This window comes from Sturnus vulgaris, chromosome 3 (assembly GCF_052056855.1).
Source record: "Sturnus vulgaris isolate bStuVul1 chromosome 3, bStuVul1.hap1, whole genome shotgun sequence".
NCBI classification, from domain to species: domain Eukaryota; kingdom Metazoa; phylum Chordata; class Aves; order Passeriformes; family Sturnidae; genus Sturnus; species Sturnus vulgaris.
In genome coordinates, this window is record NC_142245.1 from 113,103,670 (window position 1) to 113,120,099 (window position 16,430).

Genomic DNA, 16,430 nt, shown 5'->3' on the forward strand with positions numbered 1-16,430 from the left:
TCAGCTCCCACCAAGCACAGGGAGGATGACTGAGATGCAAAGATGTACTGGCTTCCCATGGATCTGGCTTAAAAACAAGATAATAACACAGTGCCTTCAGCTCAGCCCTCATTCTGTCCCACTGACACCCTGCAGTATTTCTCTGGTGAGCACACTGTGGATCCCCCTCGTGTTATGCAGGAGAATTGAGTGGGAAGGGTGTCATTTATTCACAGGAGGAAACAATGAGAGCTCCCAAAGGCTCAATGCCAACTGAATGCCCACTGAAATCCAAGAGAACAGGCTCAGCAGGGAAGGAGGGAAAGGATCAGGTGTGAAGGGATTGGTCTTGCCTTTCCTACAGCTTCTTGCAGGGTATCAAACACATGCACCAGAACACTCAGTTAATTATAATTAGATCCATTCCTTCCACAGACACAGACTTGGATCAGACTTGACTCAATGACCCCACATGTGGGAGTCTCACTGACCAAAAAACAAACACTGGCTCCTTTTGGAAAGATTCCTTTTGTGCAGTTTTCCCCTCTCTGCACTATTCCTCTTGTAGGGGAAGCCAGCCTGACTTGCTGGGTGTTACACAGGGCTTAATTCAGAGATGGGTTCCTCCAGGACTATATTCAGGCAAGGAATGAACAAAAGCAGGAGAGTGACTCACTAAAATTTTAGAGTTCAGGTACAATTTAAGCAACTCAACTTACACATTAACTTTTGAAGCATTAGTCCTAACATCTGGTAAGAGCAGTAACATGCCTTACATTTACACAAACTGTTAATCTCACGATTTTCCAGATGAAACTGAGACAAGTCATTTTACCCAGGATCACAGAAGACTTGGAGACATGGAAGGAATTCCTGGTTCTGTGGCTCAAGCACCAGTTTGTGCTTGCCCACCTCAAATGCTGCCATGTCTGCAAACCCACAGTTCCCAGACAGGGGGGTTCCTATGACGTTTCAAATCTTGGAAATATCATAAAAGAACAACTTCCCTCCTACTGCTTTGGCATTCCCAGACATCAGGGTACCTTAAAAATTATCTGTTTCAAGATCTTTATCCAAGCTTGGGTTAAAAAGTTGACAAATCTTAGAGGTATAACATGGGATTGAGCTTTCTGAATTTTATCAAGTCTTCATCCTAAAAGAAGGGCTGGAGTGAATCCAGGGAAGGGAACAGAGCTGGGGAAGGGGCTGGAGCACCAGGAGAGGCTGAGGGAGCTGGGAAAGGGGCTCAGCCTGGAGAAAAGGAGGCTCAGGGGGGACCTTGTGGCTCTGCACAACTCCCTGGCAGGGAAGAAGGGACAGGATGAGAAGGAAAAGCCTCAAGCTGTGCCAGGAGAGGCTCAGGTTGGATACTGGGAACAATTCCTGCCTGGAAAGGGTTGTCCATCCCTGGCACAGCTGCCCAGAGCAGGGGTGGAGTCTCCATCTCTGGAGGGATTTAAAAGCCATGTGGATGTGGCACTTGGGGACACAGATCAGTGGTGGCAGTGCTGGGGAATGGTTGGACTCCATGGTCTTAGAGGGATTTTCCAATCAAAATGGTTCTGGCTGCTCCAGGCAAGGGCTGGAAAGGAGAAACAGTAACACCCCACCCCATGGAGGAGCAAAAGGACTTTGTTACCCTCTCTGTAAAGCTCTGGGAACACACCCAGGGAAGAAGTGGCACCACTGCAGTGAGTTCACCTGTCTGGATGTGAGAGAGAAGGGCACAGGACACCCAGAACCCCCTGCTCCTTCCAGGTAAAACCTGAGCTGGTCTACTCATCCCTCAACCTCCCTTCGAATTTTCATTAATTGTGACTCAAAGGATGGATAAAATTTCCAACTCTCATCCTCCAACTCCTGGCTGCAGTGGCACTAGCTATAGCTGTGTCTCCTGACTATTCATATAGTTTTTAATATATAAATACACATTATCTCTCTCTCTCCATACCCAGAGATGCAGATATGCATCTATTTGCCACACTCAACAACAATTTAAGAATTAAGGAAAACCGTTTTCATTTTAAGATAAGAACTTCAGGCTTTATTATAACGCTGTAAAATAAAATCTGCCAGCACAAGCCACAGGAAAAAAAAAAAAAAGGAAAAAAAAAAAAGTGATTCACTGGGGAAGTTCCATGATGTGCAGGACAATGGGTCTTAAATCAAAGGCATACATTATCATGACTAAGCTGACAGATCTGCACTGCAATGCAGAAAGCCAAGTGATATTCCAACATCTGCACCATGCTCAGACAGGCAGTTCAGCCACAGAGATTCCCAAAAAGAGGAAAGGACTCTCCCAGCTCTTACCTGTTACCTGTGCAACAACTGCTTGGGAAATTCTCCGGTTGGCGAGGAAGGCTTTGATTTCCTCCTTTATCACACTGCTGTCCCTCCTACCAAAACAAAACAACAACAGGACACACAAAAAGATGGACAGACCAAAGTGTACCTGCAAGATTCAAAATACCTTTATTTTCCTTTATTTAGGGGACAAGGAGTGGGGAAGGCTGACATTAAAATAGTGCCCCAGTGCTGGACACTTCTTTTAACAAGTGTCACGTTTGATCAAAGTACCATAGCAGGAGAATGGATGACTCATGTCCCATATAATTCATATTAGGTGCAGCACTGCCATATGGAATGTACAAAGTTTCATTACACAGGGATGAATAAATCTCTCATACCAGCATAAAAAACCTCACTCATAAAAATGAGGCAGAAAAATAAAAAATAAAGGATAGCAGACCCTGCATGGTTAGTTACCCAAATGAATATGCATACACCAACCCTCCCCCAGCACCCCAAGGAAAAGATCCAAAATTTTGCAACCTCTGTCCTCACACCCCTCCTTTAGTCCCCTTCTTAGTCCAGAGCTTGCCCTGAATGAACTGAGGTCTTGGTATGATTTTTAAGAGGTCTGCACAGGTAGTTCAGAAGGGGCTGAAACTGTGCTAAAAAGCAAATAAATTGGAGGTTGCACATGTACTGTGACACATAGCAAATTTCAATTGCAATAAACACATACTTTTCTCCTCCTCTTCCTCTCTCCCTTCCTGAGAAGGGCATTTATGAGACATTTCCCTTCCCTTTCTCCTCTCCTGCCCCAGCTACACTGAAGGCTGACTCAAGCTTGCCAATGTAAAATGCAAAATGAATGCTGTGCTCTGGGTTCATTTTTATTTATGTACCCAACACTCATCTTCTATATGCCTGCAAAACACGAGTAATTTCAGTTTAAATAAGCACTAAAAGCATTACCTGAGACTCACTGCACAGGAACCCAAACCTCAGCCATGGGAATTTGGCACTGTGCTGTACTCACCCCCTTCCTGCAGCCGACAGCAAACGAGGTTGATCGGCTTTTCTTAGTGCTCATCTCTAATCCTTTCCCCAAAAGCCACATCTTTCCCTGAAATCTCCAAACTGATTCCAACACATTTCTATTCTGGAGCTTATGGACCCCAGTTCTCCCATAGGTACTTCAGGAATGGTGCAGTTTTGGGGGGGGAAAAGGAATAAATTCCAACATTATGACCAAAATTGTTTTGAGACATTTGGCCTTTCTTCTTATTTCTTTCTGCTCTCAAAGCCCACTGACTTGGACTTTCATCCTCAGGAGTATAATCCCCTTCTTTCATCTTTGCCATAATGCTGAAAAGGAAGCTGCTACAAGTAAAGGAAGGTCAGCCCTGATAAAACCCAAATGGCTCTCAGAGAAAACTTCTGCTTCTTCTTTATTATTTGTATTTTCTTGCATCACTCTGCAAATCCCTGCCACAAACTATAAACAAACAATGTTCATCCTCTCCAGATCCCACTGGAAATCACTGACCAATCCAAGCTGGATTCCTTGCTCTCCCTCTCTGTGGAAGGAATTATAATGGGTGTGAAATAGTGGAGGATATTTGATATTTGAATTGATATTTGATCAGAATCCTGAATAAAAGCAGGGTGGAAAACGAGTGCTCTAATCAATCTCAATTTTTGGTAGAACACTGGAAAAATTATTTCAACAGTCAGATTATGGGACACCCACACAGGGCCAGGGGCTGCCTCCACAAGGCAGGTGAGAGATTCTGGGATGACAACTGCCTGAAGCAGCTCCTGCTCTCCTGATAACCATCATCAAATCCTCACGGGCTGGTGTGGGTTGGAAGAGACATTTCAGGTCATTTAGTCCAAACCCACTATGATAAGCAGGGTTATCTTCAACCGTCCCACCTGACTTTGAATGTTTCCTGAGATGAGGCATCCACCAACCTCCCCGGTGCCAACATTTTACCACCCTACAATCCCTATTTTATCACCCATTCCCGCTGAGTCCCTTCCCACCTCCAAACTTTCCGCACTCACCTCATCAGCTCCTCCACTTTGTCATCGATGTCCAGATCCTCCTCGGAAGCCTCGAAGCTGTAGGACCTCTGGGCCATGCTGTTTGCCAGGGGGTAGCGGGTGGGTGACATCTTCCCGTTGAAGGCAGACAACCTCTCGTTACTCTCCCTCCCGTTCTGGTTCGTAGTGCAAGGCTGTGGGGAGGTGTCGTAACTGTTGCTCGGGGACGGTGACATCCCGGAGTGCTGCGTCTGTGTCGAAGCCGTGGCCGTGGAGGACGATGCCGGCACATTGTTGGTGCTGTTGCTGTAGGAGCCTCCTCCGTAGCCTGATCTCCTCCCGAATTTGTCGCTGTGCTCTTGGTCCAGACGGTCCAAGGTTTCCAGGGCGTGCAGGATCTCGTGCCTGGTCATTCCCGTGCGTCTCAGGCGCTGCAGGAGGTCGATTTGTTCTATGGTGAATCTTGGCTCGTCTGTGTAGTGAGACATGGTTTCCAGCAGGCTGGAAACGAGGTAAAATACAAAATACTTCAGTTCAGTAGTTCTATGTGGCACATGGAAAATATTTTATACATTTTGGTGCAAATAAGACACACACACACATGCAACAGCTCCAAAATCCAAATAACCTCAGCAAGACGCCTGTCGTGAATGCCCATCTCACTACACAGCAGAAAGGTTTATTTTCCTTGGAGTGCTCCAACAGCACTTCAGACCTTCCCTGACATCCCCCACACCTGCACCAACCCTGCAGTTTGTGCCCTTTTGCTTTGGATAAACCACTGCTACAGGGACTGTGGCTGCTCAGTAATTAAGGCTGCAACTTGATTCCAGATAAAATTTTGCCCAGTGTTAAGTACCCACCAGACAGGCATCTCAGATTTCTGTGGTGGCCACAGATCTGATTTTTTTTTTTTTTGGACACGTTTTAACCAGTTATGACATGAGATTTGTGAATCTCAACTCTTTCAAATCTTAACTACAAAGAGTTCAAGTTGCCCTAACTTTTGTTGCTACCTTGGAAAAAAAAAAGAAGATAAAAACACATCCAGCGGAAATTCTAGTGGCCTGTAGGACCCAAGTTGATTTGACTGAAGTTGGATTTCTGAAGTTAGGAACTTTTGAACCTGGAATGTTGTCAAAGATTGCCTGCCCTGACAAGGAAAGTGCAGCACATCCAATTACTCCTGAGCTTTCATTTAAAGAATTAAGTCTTCAGCCTTTTCCCCTCCAAAGACTGGCTTCTCAGGTAACTCGCCCATCCTGGTGGCTCAACAAAATAATTTTTAACTCCTAAACTTCCCAAGATACCACAACAATTAATATTATTTATTGCAAAACCTAAGAAATGGAACTGAAAAAAAAAATCACAGTGTGCTCCCTTAATGACTCTTCTTTCCTGAGTCTCCTGGCTACAGATCCAAATGTCACACAAACAACAAGATCTCCTCCTTCAGAACTCTAGATCTTGAGAAGAAGGGATGGCAGATGGAGGGCAGGCAGAACTTGGCAAGCAGAATATGGCATTTTCCATCCTTCTCAGGAATCTTCTCGTGAGTCAAGGGTTTATTAGCATTCCTGCAGGAGAGGAGGGTGAAGAGATCACTCAAACTCCAGGAGATGTGACAGAGCTGATGTACAATCCCTGTGAGCCAGAGCAAATCACAGCTGAGGGAAAGTCAAGGAAGAATTCCAAGGACCCTGTGAAAGCCAGGAAAGGGACAATGGCTGAGACACCTTCCAGGGACAGGGCTGCCTATTCCTCCCCACAAATATTGAGGATGACTCCTCATGTCCATTTCTGCCCTGGCACAGAGAAGCTCCCAACAGGAGTCATGGAATGACTGGAAATCCATAACTGGGGCTGAAGAACAACATTGAGATCTGTTTTGTTGGAGTAAAGCTGTAAAGACAAAGCCAGGATGCACAAATCCACAAAAAAGCCACTTGCAGCCTGGGAAATACAAAAATGAGAAGAAAATCCCATCTTTGCCTTTATCCAGTGACTACTGAGCCCTTTCCATTGTTCTGTGGGAGAAGGAAGCAGGAGGACAAGGCAAGGGGATGACTCCCATCCAAGAAAATGCCTGAGTGAGAAGACAGACGTTCTACATCCACATCAGCGCTTCAATGTGCTGTCCTGGAAAAATTGATTACTGGAAACGTCCAGGCCATTTTCAATTTTCCAAGACAAGCACCCAGACTGTTGAAGCACAGGAGGGCACGGCAGGCAATGCAGCAGTCGACCTGCAACTGACTGGAATTGTAACAACCACAATCTGCAAGTGGAATCCCAGCCTGAGACCTCTGGAGCTTGACAGGGAGCGTTTGGGAACAGACTTTGTGTTCTAGGTCTGGCCTCTGAGATGGAGGCAGGGCTGCTCCATCCTCCTGTCCCAGCTTTGGGAGAAGTGTCACACAGACTTACTGACTCATCACAGACAGCTCTGAGCAGCACAGTTTTCAAACAGAAAATCTCTTTAACCATCTGGCCTTGAGGTGGTTTTCACTGGATGTGCTGGTTTGGGCATTTCTTACCTGTGTTTCTAATGTCACCATTTCCTGGATCATTTATCTGTCAATACCAAGTTTCATGTGCTCAAGTTCTTTGTTTGAACTGGAGAATTTAATGAGCCAGAAATCCCTACTTTACAGACTCTTCAACATTTAATACTAAAATATACTCTAAATTATTTAATCATCCATTTATCACAGACACAGAAACCCTGAACTTTTGTCCTTGTAGTCTCATGAACTAAAACAGTGCCATCTGACAAAAGCAAGACTTTCTAGATGGCTTCAAGAATGTCAAGAAACACAGAATTATGGAATTACAGAATGGTTTGGATTGAAAGGGGCTGTAAAATCATTTAGTTATACCTAAGGAAGTAAAGGTGGACTTAAGGCAGAGACATCTTCCACCATCCCAGGTTGATCCAAAGCCTGTCCAGCCTGACCTTGGACACTTCCAGGGATCCAGGAGCAGCCACAGCTTTTCTGGGCACCCTGTGCCAGGGCCTCAGCACCTCCTGCAGCAGTTGGTGGCCATGGCCAGCGATTCTCTCTAAAATTTGGGTGTCATTCCTAATTTGTCTAAAGTGCCAGGGCTCAGCTCCTGGATCTGGGTGCCCAGGCCAAATTAATCTCCTTTAGTGAATTACACATAATGATTTGGTGAATCCTAAGTGAATTCCAGCTAATGAGGTGCAGAGTTCTCAGATTCAGGGGCAGGGGTTGACCTCCCATTGCTCGTGGCCATATGAGGGAAAGAGCTCTGGTCTCAATTTGTCCCTCTGATACAGCTGAGCTTGTGCAGGAATTTCAATTCACAGGGATGCAAAGACTGCTGGGCAAAGCCACCCTCTGCCCAAAGAATAAAGATATTCAATGGCTTCCAACTTGTATTCTGGAGTCCTGTTCATCAGTGGATTTTAAAGCCTTGCAGAAAATAATTTAAGAGTAGCAAAACTACTGTCAAATTAATCCCATGACACTGTGCTCAACACAACCTCTGGAAAAATGTGGACAACTTGAAAAAAGAAACTAAGTAAAATCAATGATCTGCTTGTCTGTCCATGCAAAAAATTCTTTCAGCCCTCCAACACTTTTAAGGCAACTTCTGGGTAATTTTTCAACACTTAAGAGGTAAGAACACCAAAATTAGAGCATCTCCCTGCTGGTCTCACTAATGTCATACAGAGATGTCCAAAGTGCCTTGTTTAAATTTGCACTGACACATCTCATTGGTCTTCTTGATCTAGAACTCCTGTTCCCATCTTCACATGCTTCTCTACACAGCCATGAGATCTAGAAATAACACTCCTGAGGGACTTTTATGTATTAAAAACAACTGTAGAAACTCGGAATTTTCCATTAAAACCCTAAAACAAATATTGCAAAATGTGGTATTATTGAACATGTTCCAACATTGCCAACTATCCCCAACTTTTTAATGAGTAACTACAGCAAGCATTATTTCAAACTATTACTGGAGCAGGGCTTCAGTTATTTTCCCTTTTTAAAATATTTTAATAAACTTACCCTGTTTAAAGATCAATTTACAAAGCAGTTAATTAAATCAGCCATTTTAGAATCACCCTAATTTCATTCACCTCATTAATGAGTGGATATTCTCCACCACTTCATCCCCCCCACGTTGCAGTAAGAGCCTCTTATCCTCCTGCACTCTTCTGGCTACCTGTAATTCAATTTACTTCCCCCTCTTTTTCCTTGTGAAATACAATCAACTGCAAAAGTAGCAAGGAATAAAATAAGATAGAAGCAAGCAGAATGATTGGGGGGGTATAGGAGAAAATCAAGTTGGAAAATATTTTCCTGAGAACACGGATTGTGGACTGGCTTTGCTGTAGGCAAACTTTGTTACCTGTGTAGCAAAATATCCTCTACATCCCATGCTTTATCTGCTATCAATACTCTCACCCCTGACAATGGGCTGCCAAATTTCTTTGGGGAGACAACCAAAAAAAAAAAAGAGACATAACCAAGGGAGAAGAGCTGTGCATTTTTCTCCTTGAAATTTTGCATGTAAAATCTCTGCAAATTTCTAATCAAGCTCAAAACTAAAAGTGACCGATTTTTTAACAACTGAATCTTGCACTTTAAAACAAAGTTTCTTTAGGTTCTGACAGAAAAAAAGTAAGTAGCCTAAAGTTTCAAAATTATTTACATTCCTTACATTAAACTGGCAATCATCCCAGAAAGATAGTCCAGTTTTACCATTCTAAAGCATTAAAACTTCCATGTTCATCTTGCATGGCTCATCCAAAATCAACCTGAGGTACCTGAGTATCACACTGAAGGGAGAACACTAAGAAGGTAAATAAAAAGGAATTTATTTTCCCTCCTAAACCCACAGATATAAAATATCCAGCAGGTCCCAACCAGCCCAGTGCAGCACCACTCCTTCCTTCTTTGTGGAGTGCAGGCTGTTCAGGGGCTGCTCTCACCAGCATTGCCTTTCCTCCTCATTCCATCAAGATTTATTTAACTTCTTTTTTTTTAATTAATTTCATCCTTTGGATGTGAGGTTCCCTCTCCAGTTTGACTGCTCTGATCTCCAGTGGGGATACATGGCCAGAGTGCTCTCTTCTCTTATTTTCCTGCACTGTACAGGGAAAAGTAAGGAAAAATACATCAAGGGTTTTCTCACCTACTCTCACAGCCCAAGCCCACGCTGATACAAGAATCATTTACCCAACATTTAAGTTTCTAGGTGATGGAGCACAGCAGAATAATCCCATAAAAACAGCTACAAGCTAAGTCCATGTCCAATTGAACTCGCAGAAGTTCAAAGCAATTCAATTACCCGTTTGGGAATAAGGCCAGACAGCAGCCTTAACACCTCTAACACTTGAGAAAATGGCTCTGGACTCTTTAATGATCACAAGAAATCATTTTTTCCACTCTTCTACTCACTGTAGATGAGTAGGAAGCACTCTAGCATCACTGAGGAGATGCTCTTCTGCAGAGGTCCTTCTCCAATTCCCATTAAAATTCACTGCTTTATCTAATAAGCAAAGCTCAAGACTCACAAAACCAGTTGTGCTTTTTGCTATAAGTCCTATATTTGATATAATCTGCATAATATGGATGTGGGCAAGAGCCAAAGTGTTCAGAACAGGATCCTAAGTCTGGTAATTGGTTTAAGAATGATTCTGATCAAGTCCCATCAACTGAGGAGAGCAGGATGGGGAGAGATGCCAACATTTACCCTTCTGTGACACACAGCACAGGGCAGGACCCCCCTGCCCTGCACTGTCCTGCTCACAGGGACATCCAGGATTTGTCACCTCATTTATTACAGCACCAACACTTTTCTCAGCATCACAGGCACCTCCTTGGTGTCACTCACTGCCACCTCACCATTTAAATGGAAGAGCAAAACCACAATGCAAATGGTGGCTTTCCAGCTGATACAGGTTCTTCCAAAGTAAACAGCTAAAAATCACTTTCTAACTTGCTAATTAAACCAGGGTTTTATCCACCATCACAGCTGAGAGTTGAATTCCTATTCCTGTGTGTCTGTGCATCCACTACTGGTGAGAACTGCAGCCTTAACAGCTCTGGAGGTGGATGTCCTCCTGATATTAAAAATGGGCATTAAGGATGGTGAATTTTTGGGAGGGGGGGGGGTTGGGTTTTTTTTTTAGGTTTGTATTTTTTTTCTTTTGAGACACACCACTTGAATTAAGAAAAGAAGTTAAATCCATGGCCTCTCTGACCAAAACGAGACATATTCAAGATCAAGAAAAAGAATACAAAGATTACTAAAGTAACAGCTTCAATGTAGTAAAGTCCTTTGACTAAAAAGGATCTTTTGCAAACATATCTTTTGTTTTTGTTACAGGGAGGAAAATCTTGGCAATTCCATGAACTGGAGGAACTACATTCTGTTCAAACTTAGGTGGCTGTTCTGCCATGTTCTGAGTTTGTATTTTTTTACTCTCAGTAAATGTGCAGCAAAGACAAATCCCCAGTTTCTCCCTAGTAGCTGGTACAACACTGTGGGTTTGGCAATTTATCATATTTATGAGTTCTGAGGACCAAGCATATGGCATTGAGAGACGAGGTTGATCAGGGCCCCATCCAAATCTTCACCCCATCCCAAAGGATGCAGCTGATTCTTACAAACTGCTCAAAGGAAGGGCTTTCACTGAGTTACAGCTGTTCACAAACAGCACTCACAAAAAAGCCCCAGAATCCCAGAATATTCTGAATTGGAAGGGACACACCAGGATCATCAAGCTCAGAGGCAAAGACTGTGACCCTTCCAAGGCAGCTCTAAGGCACTGCTGGAAGAGAATTGGGCATTTAGGGCATAACAGTATCCAGTCTTCTGAAATTCAAGCTTTGGCCTTTTCTGTTCTTACTGAACAAATCAATCTCCTTCAATTCAGAGGGTGGTGAGGTCCTGGCACAGGTTTCTCAGAGAAGCTGTGGCTGCCCCTGGATCCCTGGAAGTGTCCAAGGCCAGGCTTGGAGCAACCTGGGACATCCCTGCCATTGGAATGAGATGATCTTTAAGGTTCCTTGCAACCCAAACCGTTGTGTGATTCGATGATTCACAGCAGTGTAAGTATTTCAGAACCACCTAAAACTTTGCACCATATTAAGCAAAGCTGCCTTCAAAACCAGGAGCTGATGCTGTGAATTCTGGGGCGTAACAGAGGATTAAGGATCTGACTCATCACTTATGCTCATCAGTTGCAACTCCAGTATTTTCAGAGGAGTTGTACCAGTTTTCAAGAGAGAGAGAGAGAGAGAGAGAGAAAAAACCTCAGGCCTAAAGTGCTCATCATGTCAACGAACACAGAGCCATCCTCACCCATACGTTTGCATAATTATCTCCTGCAGTTGCATCTCTGGGTTCTGATTTTCAAAAAAAAAAAAAAAAAAAAAAAAAAAAAAAAAAAAAAAAAAAAAAAAGAAAAAAAAAAGGCCTCTACTCCCATTCATCCTGATTCACAAACAAAATGTAATTCTTGTAATGACTGCTCTCATCCCGGGGAAACGAGAGCCTGGAGCTGCTGCAGCAAGGAGGGAAATGAGGCTCTGAGCTGAGGCACGGAGCCTGAGCGTCAGCAGCTCTGTTTAGGGATGCAAAACAGCAGCTCTGGAATGCAGAGCTCTGCCACAAGCCTTAGATCAAAATGGGGACAATTAATAAGAGCAGCCTGAAACTTCTGAAAATAAATCCGGCGTAATCAAATACTCACCGCTACACAAATTAGAGGAGGCAAGCTGAGAGCAGAATATCAACACATCATTTCTTCAGGAGCCTTCGAGTTTCTCAGCTGGTTAAAGAACCCCAAACCCCGACTCACTGCTCTACACAAGCTGCTCTTCTACTTACTCTCTGAAATTCTCTGCTGATAAAATAATTTTAATGGATGCTGGCAGTGAGCAAACCCAGTCGTTTTGCCACTTGGGTGAGTAACTTACTCTGCTTTACATCTCTGGGAAAGAGAGAGAGAGAGCTTGAGATTGATCTTACAAGGCAAAAATATAATATAAATGGCAATTATTGTCATAATCCAAGTCTTACAAAAGGGACTGACCTCTGACTAAGCACAGGGCTGGCAGCCAGATACTTCTGAATTCTACTCAAGGCACACACTGATTCACACTGACACCTTATCTGTCTAACCCTAACCTTCCCTACTTCCAAAATCTGGGTTTCCTGCTATTGTTGCAATTCTACAGTAACAAGGCAGGAATTCAAACTCTGAGCCTGGATTCAAGGGCAGAATGAGGGATCAGCAGGACTAACAAACACAGAGAAAAACTGTAGTGACAGCTGAGTGCTGAAGCAGGGCCCAAAGGCCAAACCTATGCCAAGAGCAAGGAGGAGCTCTTGGATTTGGGAGCCAAAGACTAAACTTTGGATATATCAGCTCTGTAACAGCTCAAAAAGCAGGACTTGGGTGCTTTAGTTACAGTAAACCTCATTAATACACTGAAATCGTGTAATCCATGTGAAGAAAAGTCATTTAAAAGTCATTTAAAAAGTCATCAATAAAACTGAGACATGGGTCTGCCCTAATCACCAGACTGACCCATCCCTGGAAGTGTCCAAGGCCAGGTTGGATGGGGCTTGGAGCAGCCTGGGATAGTGGAAAGTGTCCCTGCCCATGGCAGGGGGTGGAATGGGATGAATTTTAAAGTCCTTTCCAACCCAAACCATTCTGGGATTCCAACCCAAATCACTCTGGGATTCTATGATAATTCATAATTTTTACCCATCAAGATTACAAGTGCTACCTTCTGCTTCCTCCATTTAATTTCAAGCAGAATCTCAGAACTCTTCTCCATTAATTCTGCCACCTGGGCTATCTAAATACTCCAATCACAAGATCCCTGAGGCAGGGAAGTGACACTACACTAATTTTTGTGACCAAGAGCTCACAGAGAGGGGCTGGATTTTGGACAAGTCCAAAGTCACACAGGAATTTTCCAAGAAGACAGAACAAGAGCCTGGCCAAACTCTGAGCATTTTCTCACCACACATACAGGGTCCATCTATAGCATCACACATGACAAGGTGCAGGAAAACTTTCAAGCAAAGCCATCACCAGGATTTCCACCACCTCTTCCACATATGAAGAAAAAGAGACATTCTGAAGTATTTCAGGCACCTTCATTCTCCTTCAGCTTCTACCACCAGCACTAACAACTAAAACACTTCCTTAGAAGAGAAATTAATTACTTCAGAAAAGTAAAATCAAAACCCAGCAAACAGTTGAACCTCATCTATCCCTGTTTTTGTGCTTAACTACAAAGCAAATTATTTTCCACTAGGAAAATAGTTTACAAGTGCAGAATTACTGGCATAGCCTTAGTGAAGACAGAGATTACACTTGGAGAACTCAGGAATAGATAACAGTGTCTCCTTGAAGAAAATAAATCATAACAGCAAAAACCATGGGCTTCTGGCCACTGCTGCTTCCATATTGGAGTTTTATTTTAGTTAAAAGCATTTCAGAAAGAAATGAATATCCTAATTAATGCTCTTAAAGCAACAAACATTTCTTTGTGTAACCCAGACCCAAAGCAGAGAAATTTCCTACAAGACAGACAAGACCCAGTCTACATTCCACACTGCCAAGGCCACCACTGACCCATGTCCCCAAGTGTCACATCCACACAACTTTTAAATCCCTCCAGGGATGGGAATCCACCACTTCTCTGGGCAGCTGTGCCAAACCCTTTTGAGGAAAAAAAAACTTTACCATTCAACAAGATTTTTTTCTTTAGGTCATTTTTGCTGTGAAATCATGAATTAACTCATCTGGTTTATTTTAAAGTAAAACCAAGGCTCAGGCAGGACATTGTTTCAGTTAAAGAAGCTAAAAAAGCCAAATGAATGCTCCCACAGTCTATTTACACAATACCTTGTCACCGAAGACAAAAAGGAGAAAATCAGCTGAGTTTTCTGTTACCTGAGTTGAATTAACCTGTTTTGTGTCACATTTTAAGGACACTGGACAGCTACAGCTCAGCCTGTGGTGATTTTCTAAGCTACTTTAAGTCCAGTGCCTGCTCTTCAATCTGTGCTGACTTGGTGGAGTTCACACTCCTGCTCTTTTCTTCCTGCTGCTTTTCCTAAACGATGACAAGGCTTCAATCCAGTCCTTCTCCATCTGCATTATTCACCCTGATTTTCTTTTCCTCACTCCCCACACACCCCTGCCATTGCTGGCAGTTAAATTCCTAAGCACTGGCCTGGTAATTCAGGTAAATTTGAAGTGATGACAGTGAAACTGTCTGGTTCTATCAGAAATCATACTTTGAGGGATGTAAAACATACTGATGGTCATAGCTCACTATTAACACATATTAATTAATCAATATGGACTACAAAGCTCCAGTAATTACTCCTATATTTATGGGGAGCCCAATAGAGATAAAGCAGTGTTGGCTACAGGACTTAGTTTTAGATAAATTCTTAATTCCTGTGAGGCCAAGATCAAGAGTTCTGTGTTCACATCATGCCCCAAACTCCTCTCCAAGCACTGACTCTCATCCCACTAAGGGTAAAAATGAGGCAGTGAAATGGTAACTGCACCCAGGTGACTCCTACTCTTAGGAGTAACTCAACTACTCTTACCATGGCAGTTCTGCAACTCTTCAATCTTAATCTTAATCTTAATCTTAATCTTAATCTTAATCACTACTTAAATTCAAACTTCTAAAATTTTTTTAAGGCTCCATTTTCTTCTTTCCCCTTCACAATCCCATTTACCCTTTTTTAAAGATATCTGTGGTTTAATCTGGAAACTTTCTATCTAAATGGGTCATCTTGGCCCATTTCCTCTAATTTAATACTCTCTAATCCTCTCCAAATAGGTTCCCCCCCAGTTTTTCCTCAGTCAAAAATTATTCACCTCTACTTCTACAGCATCTTCCACAGCCATATTAACTGTACATACATTGGAATAAATCAAGGAAGCTGCTACTGCTCCAGAAAACTGCACAGGAGCAAAACATGACTGAAATCAAGCTAAAACCCAGGAAATTCAACCTAAGCAATTCCCAGTCTGGAAATTTCTGGCAAAAGCCTGACACAAAGCTGTGAGATGTCCTTGTGCTCACTCAAAACACAGAGGAGCTCTGAGGTCACCCAGCAAACTCAGAATTACTGGAATAACAAAGATGCCCAGGGTGATGTGGCCTTACCTCCAGACTTCTCTCCTGCTGTGAAGCAGATCCTTACAATTTCAAGTGGTGATTTTAATACTGAAATCCAACATATTTTCAGCTAAATAGGAAGAAGAGGAGGTGGCTCAAGGGACTGGCAGCAAAGTAGGAAACCACCAGTTTTGAACAGAACACTAAATCACCAGCAATAGAAAATCACTAATTAATGGCTTTTTGAAATCCATTGGAGCTTGGTTTCCAACACTAAATCCCTGTCAGTCATTATTTTTTGGTGTGACTCCTTCTACAGAAAGCTGTGACTGCACTGCCACTTGCACTATCACTGTCCAAGGATAGATCTTCATCCTTGAAATAATCCATTTGGGAAAATGTGCTGCATTCACAGCAGCACAGTTCCTTGCCACCTATCCTGCAGAAAAGGTTTCTCTTCCCAGCTCAGTCTGACAGAAAGAACAATCTGAAGTCAAGAGGTCAAAGTATCTCAGGAATCTGATTGCAGGGGACAAGCATTTGGCTGTGCCTGTAACAGGGATATTGAGAACAGCAACACAGGACTGGCCAGTGGGAGGTGAGTGACAGCACAGTGCAGGTAAAGCTCTTCCTTTCAGCCTGAGAAGCTTCAAAATTTGAATTAATTTGCTTATTTATTGAAGAAACAGCATGGAAACCAATTAAATTGAAGATATATGACAGAAGTAATTAAAAGGAACAAACTGATTTCAAATTGCACAATGAGATTTGGACAATCTCGACTGGCACTGGAGTTCAAGATACTCGAGTTGCTTGGACCAACACATCCAGCACCAGGGTTAGGTGAGGTGCCCCAGGTTCTCTGTTTCTGCCAGAGGCCACTAAATTGAAGGTGGCTCATCCCTTTCAGCAAATCTAGAGTGGTGTTAAACTCTTTATCCCTCTCATTTGTTTAGCTGCTGTATG

General features: G+C 43.1%; 1 protein-coding gene across 14 annotated transcripts in view; it reads right to left on the bottom strand.

Moving 5' to 3' along the window:
- The window catches only part of HMBOX1 (homeobox containing 1), a 102,945-nt gene that overhangs the window by 40,533 nt on the left and 45,982 nt on the right, over positions 1–16,430 (bottom strand). For all 14 annotated transcript variants that reach the window (XM_014886498.2, XM_088162578.1, XM_014886497.2 and 11 more), the window contains exons 3-4: positions 4,339–4,818; positions 2,293–2,378 (exon numbers count right to left, since the gene is read on the bottom strand). In XM_014886498.2, the coding sequence (XP_014741984.1) occupies positions 2,293–2,378; positions 4,339–4,818 (566 nt within the window). The remainder of the gene's footprint in view (positions 1–2,292; positions 2,379–4,338; positions 4,819–16,430) is intronic.